The sequence below is a fragment of the Aspergillus alliaceus genome (genome assembly GCF_009176365.1).
Source record: "Aspergillus alliaceus strain CBS 536.65 unplaced genomic scaffold BDW43scaffold_3, whole genome shotgun sequence".
NCBI classification, from domain to species: Eukaryota; Fungi; Ascomycota; class Eurotiomycetes; order Eurotiales; family Aspergillaceae; genus Aspergillus; species Aspergillus alliaceus.
Window position 1 is genome coordinate 256,573 of NW_022474686.1, and position 15,842 is coordinate 272,414.

Consider the following 15,842-nt stretch of genomic DNA (forward strand, 5'->3'; position numbering starts at 1 on the left):
AACAATCTTGGCCTTCTTTACTCTGGTCAGGGAAAGCTGAAGGAGGCAGAGGCGATGTATCAGCGCGCGCTGACAGGCTATGAGAAGGCACTGGGCCCTTATCATTCTAGAACACGCATGGTGTCAAACAATCTGATTTGCCTTCCTCACTTCAACACTGGAACCCACACTCTTCAGCCTGAATTGACGCACGGTCCTATAGCGTTTGATGGAAATTTCAAAGACTCAGAACTGTCCAGACCACGCCGGAGGGGATTTCTGTACAAGCTTTTCAATAGAAAATAAATCCTAGTTTATTACTGAGTATTTATTTATATTAGTATTCCCTTTTTATGGCAGTATTCCGCTAAACCACTCATCGGCCCGGAAAGAAAGAGGACCTCCAAAATTACAATGAGTCAACCAAAATCACTGCTAGGCCACAAAAAGCGTGCACACACCAATTGGGCTTTATACAGTCAATTTCAGTATTTTCCGGGTTGGTATAGTGTTTGCCGACGACTGTGTAATGCCAACATGGCTGTTGTAGTCGGCCGTAATACCCGTCTTGGCATTGGCTCTTGTAGCCCTGGAGTAATTCTCTAAGGAATGAATGAGAGCATCAATTTTCATACATACTTGTTGATAGATTGATTCTCAATAAATCTCACCTTATCTTACCCCATCATTTCAGGGCAGCAGCGTGCGGCAGCGCGCGTCTTCCAGTAAAATTGCAGTGTAGAGATCTCCTAGAACAGACTGGCGTGTCTTGGTATTGAGGTTCTAGAATGAATCTAAAGGGGTGGTGTAACTATTATCCCGAGGTATTTATTTCTATAATAGAATCACTTGTGGCCTTTTTTATGCTGACCATCCATTTCCTACTTCCTTCTCGAAAAAGGTACCAAGACCATAATCATATAAGGCGATATTGATCTCTCCCTTAACTTAATCATCTTCGCATAAGCCTTGGATTTATTCCCACAGGCCATATCTCACTTAACTTCATTACCATTTGAACTACTCCTCTCCATCGCAGAATTCCTACCAAGTGAAAAAGACCTGGCGGCATTTTTACAAACAAATTAAACAACATACGCCGTGCTCCAAAACTATCTGTACCAAAATAACATCTACTTCCATGGGACCAGCGCCCTCCTTTGGGCCGCCAAACACGGCCACGCCGGTCTAGCAACCAAGCTCCTCGAAGCTGGCGCGAGTATCGGAGAATTTTCGGGCCCCATACCAGACCACAATCCAGGTAACATACGAGACGTGGCACCCGGAAATCCTCTTGTACTCGCCACTGAGGGCAATCATATTGAGACCCTACAGGCGCTACTTACTGAAAAGCGACCGGACCAGGCATGAAAACCTGGTCAGCTGCGCGGGGCTCTTTGTGGAGCGTTCAATTCTCACAGCCGTGAGGCCGTTGAATTATTAATACAGCATGGCGCACCTTTGGATTCGGTCGATGGGCGGTTCCCCGAGGACCATTCTGTATTAGGCGAAGCCATCATATCGTGCTTCCTGTCTATTATCCCCGTTCTTCTTAAGACCGGCGCCAAGCCTGGAGACAAGGAGACGCCGACTCCCCTTGAGCGCGCTATCAGCACTGATCAGCCGGAAATGGTTCAGATTCTGGTCGAGGCTGGGTACCGCCTCGCGGATGATTATAGTCTTTGTACCATAGCCGAGCAGGGAAATAAAGCTCCAATGGAGATAGTTATCGATCTTGGATTAGACGTTGAGATGTGCTGGCAAGGGGCGTTATTCGTTGCCATCATACACGGCCAGCGCGAGATGGTTGAGTTATTGATCGAAAAGGGTGCAAACCCACATTTGACGCATGATGTATTCACGCGGGATTATGAATGTTGGCGCTACAATACCATCGGCTTTGCGGTGCTGTTTAAACAACTGGAAATTCTGAGGTTGTTACTTGACATGAGTGTCCGCCCTGAAAAAGAAGACCTCATGTTGGCCCGTGATGAGAGATTCGAGGAGGCGGTGGCTCTTTTGAAGGGGTACTCGTTCGATGACGTGCCTGAGAAGCAGCATATATCTGAATTCCTCGATTAAAAGCTTCGTGAGAGACGTGAAACGGATCTTGAGTTTCAGAACCTGAAGATAATCACACCCCTTGTGGACCCCTACTGGACACATGGCCAAGAGAACCATGGCTATTGTGCGAGACTCTATATGCTAGGCGAGGCTCTGGATGACGTTGTTCCAGATACTGTCACTATTGAAGCTGTTGCTGGGCAGAGAAGGACTATGAGGAACCTCGGCTTCGAATAAGCTGAATTATTAGAGTGAAAGTCCGCTGCGGAGTTGTGGAGAGAATCTTACCCTGTACTTTATTATGGGAAATGGCGTTATTAATATGACTCGATAAGTGTTTCTCTTGTTGTGTATCCTTCTGTTCTAGAGGGGTCGGCTGAGCGGTTGGTCTTAAGGTAGGGAATTCAGGTCATTCCTGGATATTTGATATGCGTGCACACCACCGTATTAATACATATATGAGTACAATTGGAATCTCTCCTTTTAGTTATTTACCGTAATAGATAGGCTACCTAGGAAGTGATTCCATCATACAAATATTATTTCCGGGTGGAGAGTCACCCAAAAAAGGTGGAGCCCCATTTGGTATTGCCGCCTGAGATACAAGCCTCCTTTGGGTGTATTACTATTTCCGCTTGGTTAATTATGGTGTGCAGAACAGCAAATCAACTTTCAACGTCAGACGAAATTCTCAAACCCTCGAGGTACATGAACGCTGAGTTTATGTCACAGGATACAATCGCCATTCGAAATATCTTCACCGTCGTTTTCAGCGTCGACATTTTGTAGCTGGCAAGACAAGCCGTGGTTACGTTGTTGGGCGCCATTACTGCGGATCGAATGTATACCACGGAGTCGGCTTAATTGGTTTATTGCACGCCCTTACGTGCATATCACCTTGGTAGAAAAGGGCCTCCCTTGAGGTGCATTGTACTGGATTAGTCATATTATATAGTCACTAGTTAGTACGTGTTCAACGCTGTTGAGCAAGGCAATTGGCTGATGGAAAACTTCGACAATGTTACATTCCAGAGACAATTGCCAGCCCAGTTAGGGTTAACCCCAGGATGGGAAGAAAGGGAGGCCTCACCTCCTGCTGTTATACGAGAGGAAACCAGACTAATTTATTAATCTAAAACATATTCAGTCATCCTGCAAGCTGCGACTAGTAATTGCCGACTGGCCTGCATAAATAATACATGGATATGATTAAACAACCCACTTTCCTTCTCTTTGCTTTTTTTTCTGCAATGCCGACTGACATCTAAGACGGCTTTTTGCATCCTCATATTTCGTGCTCTCTTATCCTCATTCGGAGCCATTTGCTTCATCATGGCCTCTCAAGCACTTAAGAAAATGGAACCCACCAGCTCGCAAGAAATAGAAGGCCGACCGTCGAGTACAGAGACAGATGATGCCAACTTAATACGTTTGGGGAAGCGTCCGGTCTTGAAAGTGAGTCCGCAAACCATGCGATCGTCTGTCCTTCGCATTCTTGCTCATCATGCTTAGCGAAACTTCGGTTTAATGTCAATGCTGGGTTTCAGCTGCACAATCCTCATCACTTGGGAAGGTATCGTTGTGTAAGTTCTTCACAATATAATCTAATGTCTGATTTGGCTAAGCCGACTGACATACGAGACAGACTATTCTTACAAGCGTTCCAGAAGTAAGGAATTCCACCTTTATACTCGTGTTCCATAAGATACTCATGGGTGGATGGGTTCAAGTGGCGGCCCAGCAGGAGCCGTATATGGTTTCATCTTTGTTTGGGCGGGAGTTGCTGCGACCTTTGTGGTATTATCGGAACTGGCATCAATGTATGAAACAGCTTTATCGCCGCGTAGTGAATCTGGGCTAACATCTTCCTAGGGCCCCAACTTCCGGCGGACAGTATCATTGGTGTTCCATGCTGGCACCTCCATCCGCCATGAAGCTCGTCAGCTACCTGACAGGTGAGCGCTTCGTCGGGACCTGGCTTTCTATATTCTGACACCGCTATATAGGCTGGCTCACTGTCATCGGATGGCAAGCGACCTTTGCAACATCCTGCTTTCTTTCTGGGGCGCTGATCCAGGGGCTTATCGTGCTTACGAACTCTATCTATAAGCCCGAAAACTGGCATGGAACACTCCTCTTTTGGGCCGTTGCTATTTTCTGCGTAGCGATCAATAGTGTAGGAGGAAATCTGTTGCCGCGCTTCGAGGCTCTTATTCTTATCCTTCACATTCTTGGGTTCCTCGCCATCCTCACCCCGTTGACAACCATGGCAAACCACTCGAATGCAAAGGAAGTGTTTACCCGTTTCCTCAATCTAGGTGAATGGCCAACTCAGGGGTTATCATTCTTCGTTGGTCTAGTTGGTTGCGTGTTTGCATTTGCGGGTGGTGACGCTGCTGTTCATGTGGGCCTTTTACTCTCAGCTATCGAACGACCGATATACTGACTCTGATCGCTAGATGTCGGAAGAAATTACGAATGCACCAGTCGCTGTGCCACGCTCTATCATGCTTAGCGTCCTGATTAACGGGACTTTGGGCTTCAGTATGTTAATTGCAATGCTATTCTGTCTAGGCGATATTGATACTGCCCTTGAATCTCCGACTGGTTACCCTTTCATGGCAATATTCCTCCAGGCGACGCGTTCTGTGGCCGGCACAGCAGCTATGTGCTCTATCATCACGACCATGGGGATCTGCACCTCAGTGGGCATGTTGGCCTCAACATCCCGGCAATTCTGGTCGTTCGCGAGAGATCGAGGCATTCCCGGTTGGCGATTATGGAGCAAGGTAAGTTGCTAGCTCCTTTTCTTCTAACTAAAGCACCGCATTTCCCCTACCTCTATCGCTCCAAGTGTTCATAGATATTAATAGATACTCTAGGTAACCTATAGAGCTGCAATTCCAATCTACTCTGTAGTCCTCACCACAATAGTCGCTTGTCTTCTTGCCCTGATCAACATCGGCTCCTCAGTCGCTTTCAACGACCTTGTCTCAATGTCCATCTCCGGTCTCTATCTATCCTATATGGTTGTCGCTGGTCTACTCCTCTATCGACGCTGCACGGGCGGAATCTGCCGGTCCGGAAACAATGACATTACTATTGTCAACACAGCAGGCGCAAAGCTCGTCTGGGGCCCGTTCCATCTCCCCGGCATCTGGGGGATCTTAGTAAACACTTTTGCCCTTATATATATGACCATTGCGGTCTTCTTTAGTTTCTGGCCGCCGCAGCTCAATGTGACTGTGGATACGATGAACTTTAGCGTGGTTGGGACGGTGGGTGTTATTATTTTGAGCCTCGTTTACTACGTCTTGAGGGCGAGGAAGGTCTATGATGGTCCTATTGTGGAGATACAGCTCTGATGTTCTTTTTTAGGCTTGGAAATGGATTTAATTGGGATGATAGTAGTTGAGGTACTTTGTATCATTTCCACTAATGTATGTTCTTGGAGCTCCCTCTCATCGAATAACCCCGGAACCGTTCCAACCTGAGATGCTACGCTAACAAAATATTCCATGTCCGGCCTTTCCGAGTAGAGGAAGAGGTATCATGATATGACAGAAATTCTCCTTTAGTAGGGTTTCCGGGAGCTGGAGCCATATAAATAAAGCAATGGCCGGTGATTCCAGACGCCAACAACCTCCCTGTTGTAGAGACCTACTGGACCTCATCTAAAAGCACATAACGCAAGCCGTCATCCACGAACACGACTTTTCAATCAATATCCTCCAAGCCATCGACTGTATGCACCGATAAATGGAAACATATACTAGGTCACCATTCGTAATGTCAGCCATGTCAGCATGTCAGCACCGGCCAGGTCCTTCCTAGCTGTCAGGCACAAGGCAAAAGTCAGCACTATAGATCCATCTAAAGTGCCTATACACAGTCCTGGGGACAGTCATAGGCTTCTGTTGGCGTGGCCTATGCCCAGGACACCTCAAATCATCGTCGCTCACCCATAATTAGCACCGCTCAAGCCACACAGGAAATTTTACACAATGGCTGTCAGAGAGGTGTGGCACGCCATATCCCAGCCTTTGGGCTTGTTAGGAATTGTTGGCATTGTATTCATCACGTTTGTCGTCTACCTTATCATCTATAGCCATACCGCAGGCCTCCACCACATCCCGGGTCCATTTCTCGCGCGCTACACGAACCTACACGCCTGGCTTCACGCCCAGTGGTATTGGGGCACGAATGTGTGCTACCTCCGTCGCTTACACTCCACATACGGCGATGTGGTGCGCGTTGGGCCACGTAGGGTTAGCGTGAGCAATCCGGATGCTATTCAGGCTATATACGGGATGAAGGCCTCCCTGAATAAGGTAGGATATGGAGCCTTGTGATACTGATCTATACGGGAGGAGTTTCTAATGGAAGACGATTTTATATAGTCTGAGTTGATCCGCGCCGCCCAGCCGCTCGGTAAAGGCCCTGAGAATCTCTTTTCCGTCCGTGACAGCAAGATCCACGGACGTATGCGCCGCGCCGTGGCCAATGCCTACTCGGTCTCAACGATTGTGCAGTACGAGCCGCGGATTGACGACACGCTTGGTGCGCTGTTCAAGGTTTTGGAGGGCGAAGACCCAGAAACAAATATTGGGCGGTGGGTGCACTACTGTATGTTTTGGCGATCTTGGTGTTAATCGGATGAGATACTGATGAGATGCTGCCATTGAGACGTATACGATGTCGCTGGGAACATGACCTACGCTCAACCGCTAGGCTACTTGGAACAACGCCGCGATGCGTTGGGACTGATCAAACAAAGTAAGTTCTCCAGTACCAAGTGCCGCAGAGGGAGAGAGGCCTAACTTTGACATCAGCCAAGATGCTCCACCGATATATCAACTGCACCATGCCGATGCCGATCTTGCACGACGTGGCTAGTTTCGTAGTTCGCCTGTTCAAGGCACACAGTTACACTATCTTCTACCTCCTTTCTAGGCGGAAGGTCCAGGAGAGGTTGGATTCCAGCACAGATTCAACGAAGAACAGAAGCAGTAATAATGAGACGTCCTCCAAACCCGATATCCTTGCGCACTTCGTCGCCTCGCGGGAGAAATACCCCGACTGGATGACAGAAGACCAGATTGTCAATCATTGCATGGTAAACGTTGTCGCTGGCGTCGGAACATCAACTACATCCATCAATAACGCGCTCAAGTACCTGGTGGCTCACCCAGAAGCCCAAGAAAAGCTGTACCAGGAACTGCAGGCTGCCAACGTCAGCTCTCCAGTGAGCTGGCGCGAGACACAGGCGCTGCCGTATCTGGAAGGCTTGGTGCGCGAGGGCATCCGTCTACGAGACGCAAGTAGTTTCAACCCCAACGGCCGCAACGTCGGACCTGAAGGTCTAGAACTCCCTGGAGGTGTGTATTTGCCCCCGGGCACCGTTGTGGGCATGAAACCGAGTGTAGCTTCAGTACAAACGCGGACCTTTGGAGAGCAACCATACGAATTCTGGCCGGAGCGATGGTGCCGGCGAGACGGCGAGCGGGGGGAGGAATACGCCGAACGCAGGTCTAAGATGGACGCGGGCGATATGTCCTTCAGTGCCGGAACCCGAGGGTGCATTGGTAAGGGAATCGCCCTGATGCAGATCTATAAGTTTGTAGCGACCCTGGTGAGCCAGTATAAGGTGCGTATGCTCGTTTTTGGGAGGATGGTGATGTGATGGGGTTGCTAATGTTTTGACAGCTGCTTCCTGCGACACGTTGCGACCATCCGGAGAGCAACTATGAGTTTTTCTGCGTTTTGCAACGAAGAGAATCAGTGTAGGATGGGATGTTGATGCTCGCAATTAGTTCAAAAGGAAATAGCCGAATAGTTTGAAATCAATTTTGTCACCATAAGCTGTGTTTGACTATGTAGACAAGTCTGCGTGGAATTGATATCAAGGAAGTGGAAATGTTGAACGCCTGTTGTTGGAGTGAAATAGATCTTCACTACCTTTTGGAGTGCTATCTGCTAAATGCCAAGTACTGTAGCGATGCCTTGATTTCTAATATCGCCGTATCGGACAGTCGTGGTGCTCCACCGTTCCTCTCAGATCCGCTATGCTGCCTCTAGTCCTTCCGAACATGTACCTGCATTCCATCCGGCAGCAGACAGGCTCTTGGTTCCTCGACTGCTCCGCTTGGTGGGGTTGCAGAGTCCAATATAGGCTCGGTCTTAAGGGTCCACTTGTTTTCTGCATAATATCCTGCTGCTGATCCTCCGGCATGTGACATTTATAGTTCCTCGGGTGGGGTGATGGTTAGAAAGCCCTATTTGGACGACAGCCTTAGCACATAGGACAGATCAAAAATTCCATATCACGTATCCATTTCTTGAATAAAGCTTCATAGGTCACAGAGAGTGCTCGAGTATATCTCTCAAGCGACTTCAAAATCAAGGAAATAAATCTTGCGAGAATCAATAGTAGGAGAAAAGGAAAACAGAACTACGTAACGCTCGGTACACTATCACTAATGCTCCGTGAGTCCATTAGTGAAAGGAGCCCTCTCAACGCTCGCAGCATTGATCGCAGCAAATGACTGCTCGAAATCGGCGATGATGTCGTCGATATGCTCCGTGCCAACAGATATACGGATAGTATCCTCAGTAACCCCCGAGGCTAGACGCTCCTCCTCGGAGAGCTGCTCATGAGTAGTGGACCAAGGGTGGATGGCGAGGGTCTTGCAGTCTCCGACGCTGCAGGAATCGGTCAGATTAGCTATATCTCTCGAGTTTCAAGGTGCAGGACACATACTTGGCAAGGTTGGAAATCAGCTTGAAATTGTCCACAAGCTGGCTACCAGCCGAAGCTCCTCCTTTGACGCCACATGCCAGCACACCACCAAATCCACGCTTCAGGTAGCGTTTCGCGGTCTCATGATGTGGGTGACTCTCGAGACCGGGATATGAAACCCAGCTGACGTTCTCATTTTGCTCGAGCCAGCGAGCAAGGGTAATAGTATTGCTCGCGTGGCGCTCGCACCGCAGGCTCAGCGTCTCCAGACCAATTAGAAGCTGCTGTGCCGCAAAGGGGTTCAAGGCGCAGCCGAAGTCGCGCAGAAGTTCGGCGCGAACCCAGACGGCGTAGGTGAGGTTTTTGCAAAAGTCCCAGAATTTGAAACCGTGATAGCTTTCCGAGGGCTCAACGAACTGCGGGAATTTATCAGCATGCTTACTCCAGTCGAATCGGCCGCTGTCGATTATGACACCACCGAGCGTTGTACCGTGGCCACCGATCCATTTGGTGGCACTTTCCACGACGATGTCAGCGCCGTGCTGGATAGGACGAACAAAATAGCCACCTGCGCCAAAGGTATTGTCCACCTAGTCAAAGAGATCAGCTGCGCACAGTAGTAGATGGAAGTTTCCACCCAGATAAGGGAAAACGAGGAGGCTATGGAAGGATGTACGTACGATTAGTGGGATTCCATGGTCATGGGCAACCTTGGCGATGGCCTGAAAGTCAGGGACATTAAACCGAGGGTTTCCAATGGTCTCGATGTAAACCGCTTTGGTGTGATCGTCAATGGCAGCAGCGATATCCTCAGGATTGTCGCCTTGGACAAACTTGGCCGTGATCCCGAAGCGGCGCAATTGGACTTTGAACTGATTGTAGGTGCCACCGTACAAATTACTCGTCGAAACAAAGTTATCCCCAGCCTTGGCCAGTGCGGATATAGCCAAGAATTGGGCGGCCTGGCCGGAAGACGCTGCGACGGCAGCAACCCCCCCTTCGAGCGCTGCAATACGCTTTTCTAAGACATCTACCGTCGGCTATTAACATTTAGTTAGTTGCTCCTCTACCGCTAGGGTGGGCGGTGGGGGCCGAAGTCCATACGTTTTGGATCCGACTGTAGATGTTCCCAAACTCTTTCATGCCGAAGAGCCGGGCCCCATGGGCGGAGTCATTGAACACATAAGACTGGATGATTTGCTGTCAGTATTGCAACAAAATGGAGTTGGTTAAGCGTATGATTGGCCTCACTGTAGTGGCGTAGATTGGAACTGCGCGGGAATTGGTTGTGGGGTCCGGTTTCTGGCTGCTCTGCGTTAGCTGTATGTTCCACGTATTAGTTGTATACTCTTCTTACCCAGCATGCAGCTGAAGAGTCTCAAAGTGAACGTTGGGGTTCTTGGAGGACATATTTCCGGGGATGGTGGTACTGGATAGACGGACAGATAGATAGAAAGAATGAAACTGAACTGAAGTCGAACACTGCTATCTCAAGCAACTGACAAACAGCAGAAGAAACGAAGATAAATCAACACTAAGACCGTATACAACGTAAGAGGTCCATGTATCCAGCCCTGACCGCTCCAAGCAAGACATCGTCAGCCGTCATCACCAGCATAAGCAGCATAAGACTTCAGTAATCCTCAATATCGACCAGATTACAGTGACCTTCACCATTGCAACGGCGATGACAGGCGTCTCTTCGATGAGTCGGATGCGGATCACGACTATTTTCCGGCAATTGCATCTAGTGGGACTAAAAAGACACGAAGGATCGCACTTGACTCAGCCAAGGTCTGTTATTCCAGGTGACAAATCCTAATCGCTGCATGTCGATTGAGTCGCGGTCCCTGGTTAGGGCCTTGGGGCCAGTGTTGCGTGCCACGCAGCCGCCCAGTAGGGCATATTCCCAAAACAGTATTTCGTCTAGTCGGCACTTGTCCGAGTCATTTGAATTTCTTTTTTCGTTTGCTCACAGACAAAACATTCGAGAATTGCACGGATACTACTAGGCAAGGATTACTGGCTTTCGACAGACTCTAAAATAGAATGCTAACATCCTGTCCGCGGTGATTCCTAGCTCTTGAAGAATTGGCCGGGACGCGATATGGTACTTGAAGCCATTCATCACGGCAAAGCTGGATAAGGGATGCTTTGCCACAGCGGGACGCTCCGACCCACAGGGCTATCTAACATAGATGAAGTTGGAAGGGAACCCTAGAGTGCCTAGAAAGAACACGTAGCGCGTCAATATTATACGCAAACTTAGACAGATAGTGTTAAGCGGCTTAGAGAGGTTTTGGCCCCAAACTTAGATTCATGGCTTTGTTAATTAATAATAATAAAAGTTTTCTAAAAAGGCTCAATTTGAGTAGGGTGATTCCGGAGGCATTATTAGATCTAATAAAATTAAATTTTTTTTTTTCTAAAATACCTATATAATATTATAACAAAAGGATCAAGTTGTCACGGATAGAGGTTTAGGCAATTTGAATGAGTGGTAGTCACGTGACCCTTTGTTCATAAGGGCAGCACAACACTAGCTTCATGTTTTCTTTTCTTTTCCTCTCTTTAGCTTAGCCTCTTGGTGATAGACTACCTAATCAACTATTGATTCAGATGAGTCCCTTACACAAGTAATATAGATCGAATAAAATTGTTATATGGCCCCCTTTCGGAGCACTTCTCGTAGAATTATGCCTCAGGCATCGTGCAATGCCAACACTCACATGGTCACGTGATCATCTCACAACCACCGAGAACCCTAAATCTTGTGTATCTAGCATATGTTTTGCTCGGAGCAAGCCTTGTCCCTAAAAAAAGACAATAATATTATCGAATCCCTCCTATAGTTAGGAAGGATTAACATATAGAGATGGAACTTCCCTTATAATTTATAATAGAGTATAAGATTATTGCCAACTTGCCGAAACAGGCGGTTTAAGGTAGGTAAGGCCTGCTCAGCTGCGCGGGAGACTTACTGAGCGGGACGCTCCGATCCACAGGGCTATGTAGTATATATAAAGTTGGAAGAAAGCCCTACTCCGTAGAATACCGAAAAAAAAAAACATAACTATACTGATTGTGCACATAATTATTACTATTCTATATAAACTTAGACAGATAATTCTAAGTAGCTTAGAAAGATTTTGGGCCAGAGATTTAAACTTAAGAGTTAGTTATTATTTTCTTGATTAATTGATAGTAGAGATTTTATAAATACAACTCAAATTTCAGCCTTGGTGGAGCTATTCTGAAACTATTGTGAAAACTAAAATACGATTAATTTATAAGAATTATATAATACTATAATAAAGCTAACTATTAAGTAACGGAAATACATTTAAAGCAAACATACTTGAAGGCTTTTCTTTCCCCCTCATAATTAAGAGTGTTAAATTAGAGCGATAGAACCTCCCTCATGATTTATAAGATTATCGCCGGCTTACTGAGGTCAAGAGACTTGTCACTGAGGGGAAAATCTTCTCATCTCACACCTGCCAAGACTGCCAAGAGCTCCGACATGGTCGATAGAGGCCAGACTCCAAGGGCTGATCGGCATTTATAGGCCAATAACAGGATCAGATAAACTAACTAACCACGCAGTCACATCGAACAGCGGATTTTGACCAGGAGTTCCTCCCCTGCAGCGGTAAAATTGTAACCCCACGTAGGCAGTGAGGGAACTAAATGGCGACTTCAAACGAGGCTAGACGTCATCTTGTCATGATCGTCCTTCACATACCCCAAGCTTGAGTCGCCCCCAATGGGTGTTTCTGAATATAAACAGCAGTCATGTCTCCGACCCACTCGGCTGTCAGCAAATTCGTTCTGCTTAGAAGTACTAGGATGCTTTTATCAATGGGAGTCAGAGAGAGGCAATAAGTACCCCATGGTGACAGACAACTCGGAGCAGCACGTCTCACGGGTCGGGAGTCCAACCGCTGCTGGAAGGGAACCATCGCCTAGTGCTGCTGACAATTCCACTACTCGTCCCCCGACGCGTAAGAAGGGCGGCAGATCCCAAAGCCCACGGGCAATGGAAAGAAGAAGGTGAGTTCACTGTCCTTGGCTTGTCCTAAACATAGCTCACCACATCGTCGGCTTCGGAAGGCTGCAGAATAGGATCGCACAGAGGAACCACCGTAAGGAGAGATGAACAGGATCTGTCATTTCCAGACCACTAACCCCAGCACAGGCCGCAGGCTCAAGGAGCGTACTGCTGCTGAAAATATGGAAGATGCCCGAGAATCACAGAGCACATCTGCCTCACAGCCGTCCAGGTCGGACAATAGCAGCAACCACAGTATTAGCAGCGGCAACACACCGCAGCAAGTACGATCCTCATCTTCTTCCTCTTCGTCGTCGTCGTCGCATGCCATGAACGTAGCCTTACTCACCGAGGAGCTGCATAAGCCGGGTATAGCACTGGGGCTCGACTCAATGATGCCGGAGATGACTGAAGGGGACGCTCTGTCGTCCATGCCCGGGTTAGATCTGTTTTCGGTGTCGCCAGCGTGTCCTTGTAATGGGGTAACAGGGCCATGTGCTGCACATCTTGAGGAAATCCGGTCGCAGGTCCTAAGAGGCCCCATTACGCAAGATTCCCCAGGCGTGGCACGTCCTAGAGTCAGTACAGTCTCATCATATCGAGACTCTCCAGTGCAGCCGACGCAGTATATGGACAGCAGTCCGAGCAGCATGGAACTGGTCTCATCGCACGACTCGCAGCCGCACCAACCTTTATCAAGCAGTAATGCTGCACGATCAGTGCCATCGGCGATGATGTTGGATGGCGACTCATCCAAACCAACTGATCACATACAGAGCTCATCAGAAGATTCCGTAATATCAAACGCTGTGATGCAAAACACAGCGCGTTTCAAAGCAATCTTGGAGGTTGTGCGTGCGGCTGGGTTTGCTGACTTTGACCGAATGGCAGCAGCCTACTATACTGCGCAGTTTGAAAAGAACAGCCTACCGGAGATAACGCAGCGAGCTAGTCGCGGACGGCGTCTAAATAAGCTGTTGCACGAGCTGCACGAATGTAGTCGTCAGTGGTCGCCGTGGGAGTCTCGAGGTCTGCGCGAGGGTGTTATTGAGAGTGCCAGTGAGTATTGACGAGCAGTACATTTTATTCAGCATAACAACATTGCTAATTCAGGCAGCCATGGAGTGCATCGACGAGATCGAACGCATCGCTAGTGATCATCTTCAAGTACGAGCCCACGACAGTGACTTAAAGAAAGATTGCATGGACACCAAGGAGGTGATTCAGAACAGCAGCGCCGGGGCCCTATCTGGTCTCCCAACGCTGCCAGACTCAGTGGACAGCGCAATGCAGGATGAGGTGAGTACTCTACTCCAGAATCAACCGAAGGGTGATAACCAGCTGAACTGACCAATTGCAGGCGCCGTTTCTCTGGAGTCTGGTTACTGAACTTGCCGGACCAGATGGTATTTACTGCAATCGTGTATCGCACGCGGTTCTGGCGCTGTTGGCAGATGCTCGACGGAGTCAATATTCGTGATGCTCTTGACTTTTTCTTTTGTTCTTTTGTGCTTTTATGATTTTATGTACAGCAAAATATCCAGACTAAGCGACGGAAGCATGTATATAGGCGCCATAAATTTCTCGGCCTGTAGCAGTTCACATATATTATTCGACCTCAAACGCTATACACAGCTGCAAGCCTCATGGCACTTCGTGAAGTTGCGTATAACTGGAGATTGATATGCCAGTCCCTAGGTGATAGTGTTACTGTTGAATTAGAATTCCGTTCGCCGCGAGCACAGCCAGTCCTTCCGAAATATCCCCTCCTGCGAGGAGAGAAGGCATCGACTCCACCATAGAATGTTGCATTGTATTGAGGCTGGACCGACTGGCCTCGTCAATTTGTTGGATGGCTTTCATCAATTTTTTCACCTCTACTGGATGGCGAGGAACAACATGCCCATCGTGGTAATCTATGACCCTCGTCCTCTCCGGGACGCACATCTCCGCGATGCGCTTTCCATCCTTATACCATAGATCTTGTAGCCCCATGGCATTGACAGTGTATCCTGGGAATTTGCCATCAGCCTGGCCTAATATTGCCGACAGCATGCCAACCATGTGCTGCACACCCTCCATCTGAAACGTATTGCCCGTGGTACCAACCCCAATAGCCACGCAGAAGCGCAGGTTGGCCCATATCGACTGCCCAATTAGGCGGAACCCGAGCATCGCCAGGGCAATCAGAGCACCTTGACTGAATCCAAGCATTGCGGTGATTTGGTCGGGGCTGACATTCTGTGCATCAAGCCGAGACTGGATATGGCGGGCGGCGTCAAAGAGCTCGACTAGACGTTGAGTTCCTGACAGTTGGATGTTTGCTGGGGCGAGCCAGCGGTAGTAATCCGGCATGTCAGCGAATAGTGGAAGAACTCCAGGTCCCGGTTCGCTTGGGATCGGCGCATCGAGAAAGACCAAATCAAATGTTTTGGATAGCTCCTTGGCTAGAAGGTGGGCCTGGATGCTGAAGATGGCACCGGAACTGCCCGAGCCATGTAGCATTACCATCACGGGCTTCTTGGTCTTGGGATTGACGTTTCGGAGCATGGTGAAGCACAATTACAGTTTGAAAATGATGAGACCAGAATAACCCAGCAAAGGTATGATAGCCAAACCGATATTCTCTATCTAAGGATGGCCTGGCTTTGAGTGCTGAATGATCAAGTATTGTAATTCTTGGCTTAGGGTTAGGTAACTGTGTGCTGACAATCAGCATTTGGCTGACAGCGGGTCAGCACCCATCCTTGTGTTGCCCCTGGAGAAATGATCATAGTTATGCAGGACTATCAGGGTTAAACCACCTGGCTGACTATGAGTTCCCTGTCTTCCTCTCCACTGCAGCACGTGGAAGTCAGCCCTAAAGACAGGCACCGCGAGGTTGCATACATGTTAAGGCTATCTATATCTTTGCACTACACAAACAGAGCTCTTCTCATTCATAGCACATCTCATCTCGTTTTCTTTTCTTTTTGTTAAGGGGTATCTTGCAGGCTGTACCTCGTGCAG

At 48.3% G+C, this 15,842-nt stretch overlaps 7 protein-coding genes across 7 annotated transcripts in view; 5 read left to right on the top strand and 2 right to left on the bottom strand.

The window, feature by feature from the left end:
* BDW43DRAFT_296656 (uncharacterized protein) overlaps nt 1–285 on the top strand; it is a gene marked incomplete at both ends in the record, with an annotated part of 3,742 nt that extends 3,457 nt beyond the window's left edge. The window contains 2 exons of the mRNA XM_032044249.1: nt 111–120; nt 178–285. Of these exons, the coding sequence (XP_031905216.1) occupies nt 111–120; nt 178–285 (118 nt within the window). The remainder of the gene's footprint in view (nt 1–110; nt 121–177) is intronic.
* A 605-nt stretch (nt 286–890) lies between these two features.
* On the top strand, nt 891–2,529 carry BDW43DRAFT_261511 (uncharacterized protein). The gene has a single exon (XM_032040317.1). It carries the CDS (start codon nt 1,609–1,611, stop codon nt 2,059–2,061), a length of 453 nt encoding a protein of 150 aa, XP_031905217.1. The 5' UTR covers nt 891–1,608; the 3' UTR covers nt 2,062–2,529.
* A 761-nt stretch (nt 2,530–3,290) lies between these two features.
* Nucleotides 3,291–5,529, top strand: BDW43DRAFT_320279 (amino acid/polyamine transporter I). The gene is made up of 7 exons (XM_032049050.1): nt 3,291–3,498; nt 3,556–3,626; nt 3,774–3,863; nt 3,916–3,998; nt 4,050–4,447; nt 4,503–4,832; nt 4,926–5,529. The coding sequence occupies exons 1-7, from the start codon at nt 3,376–3,378 to the stop codon at nt 5,406–5,408; spliced, it is 1,578 nt and encodes a 525-aa protein (XP_031905218.1). The 5' UTR covers nt 3,291–3,375; the 3' UTR covers nt 5,409–5,529.
* A 518-nt stretch (nt 5,530–6,047) lies between these two features.
* Nucleotides 6,048–7,830, top strand: BDW43DRAFT_306243 (cytochrome P450; the record flags this gene model as incomplete). The annotated part of the gene is made up of 5 exons (XM_032045982.1): nt 6,048–6,374; nt 6,444–6,669; nt 6,730–6,819; nt 6,876–7,690; nt 7,750–7,830. The coding sequence occupies 5 exons, from the start codon at nt 6,048–6,050 to the stop codon at nt 7,828–7,830; spliced, it is 1,539 nt and encodes a 512-aa protein (XP_031905219.1).
* A 667-nt stretch (nt 7,831–8,497) lies between these two features.
* On the bottom strand, nt 8,498–10,192 carry BDW43DRAFT_320281 (O-acetylhomoserine aminocarboxypropyltransferase/cysteine synthase family protein; the record flags this gene model as incomplete). The annotated part of the gene is made up of 6 exons (XM_032049051.1): nt 8,498–8,745; nt 8,804–9,372; nt 9,463–9,822; nt 9,887–9,970; nt 10,034–10,088; nt 10,140–10,192. 6 exons carry the CDS (start codon nt 10,190–10,192, stop codon nt 8,520–8,522), a joined length of 1,347 nt encoding a protein of 448 aa, XP_031905220.1. The 3' UTR covers nt 8,498–8,519.
* A 2,208-nt stretch (nt 10,193–12,400) lies between these two features.
* BDW43DRAFT_261513 (uncharacterized protein) lies at nt 12,401–14,573 on the top strand. The gene is made up of 4 exons (XM_032040318.1): nt 12,401–12,835; nt 12,896–13,892; nt 13,951–14,132; nt 14,194–14,573. Exons 2-4 carry the CDS (start codon nt 12,938–12,940, stop codon nt 14,311–14,313), a joined length of 1,257 nt encoding a protein of 418 aa, XP_031905221.1. The 5' UTR covers nt 12,401–12,835; nt 12,896–12,937; the 3' UTR covers nt 14,314–14,573.
* On the bottom strand, nt 14,541–15,383 carry BDW43DRAFT_306246 (serine hydrolase-domain-containing protein; the record flags this gene model as incomplete). Its single annotated transcript, XM_032045983.1, has 1 exon — nt 14,541–15,383. The coding sequence occupies one exon, from the start codon at nt 15,381–15,383 to the stop codon at nt 14,541–14,543; it is 843 nt and encodes a 280-aa protein (XP_031905222.1).
* Nucleotides 15,384–15,842: the final 459 nt, after the last annotated feature.

Excerpts from the sequence above, each read along its gene's own strand:
- BDW43DRAFT_320279 (XM_032049050.1), top strand. The coding sequence starts at position 3,376 with ATGGCCTCTCAAGCACTTAAGAAAATGGAACCCACCAGCTCGCAAGAA. Across the intron at positions 3,864-3,915 it reads TTATCGGAACTGGCATCAAT|GGCCCCAACTTCCGGCGGAC; the intron begins GTATGAAACAGC and ends ACATCTTCCTAG. Across the intron at positions 4,833-4,925 it reads GTTGGCGATTATGGAGCAAG|GTAACCTATAGAGCTGCAAT; the intron begins GTAAGTTGCTAG and ends TAGATACTCTAG.
- BDW43DRAFT_261511 (XM_032040317.1), top strand. The coding sequence starts at position 1,609 with ATGGTTCAGATTCTGGTCGAGGCTGGGTACCGCCTCGCGGATGATTAT.
- BDW43DRAFT_261513 (XM_032040318.1), top strand. The coding sequence starts at position 12,938 with ATGAACAGGATCTGTCATTTCCAGACCACTAACCCCAGCACAGGCCGC. Across the intron at positions 13,893-13,950 it reads GGGTGTTATTGAGAGTGCCA|CCATGGAGTGCATCGACGAG; the intron begins GTGAGTATTGAC and ends TAATTCAGGCAG. Across the intron at positions 14,133-14,193 it reads ACAGCGCAATGCAGGATGAG|GCGCCGTTTCTCTGGAGTCT; the intron begins GTGAGTACTCTA and ends GACCAATTGCAG.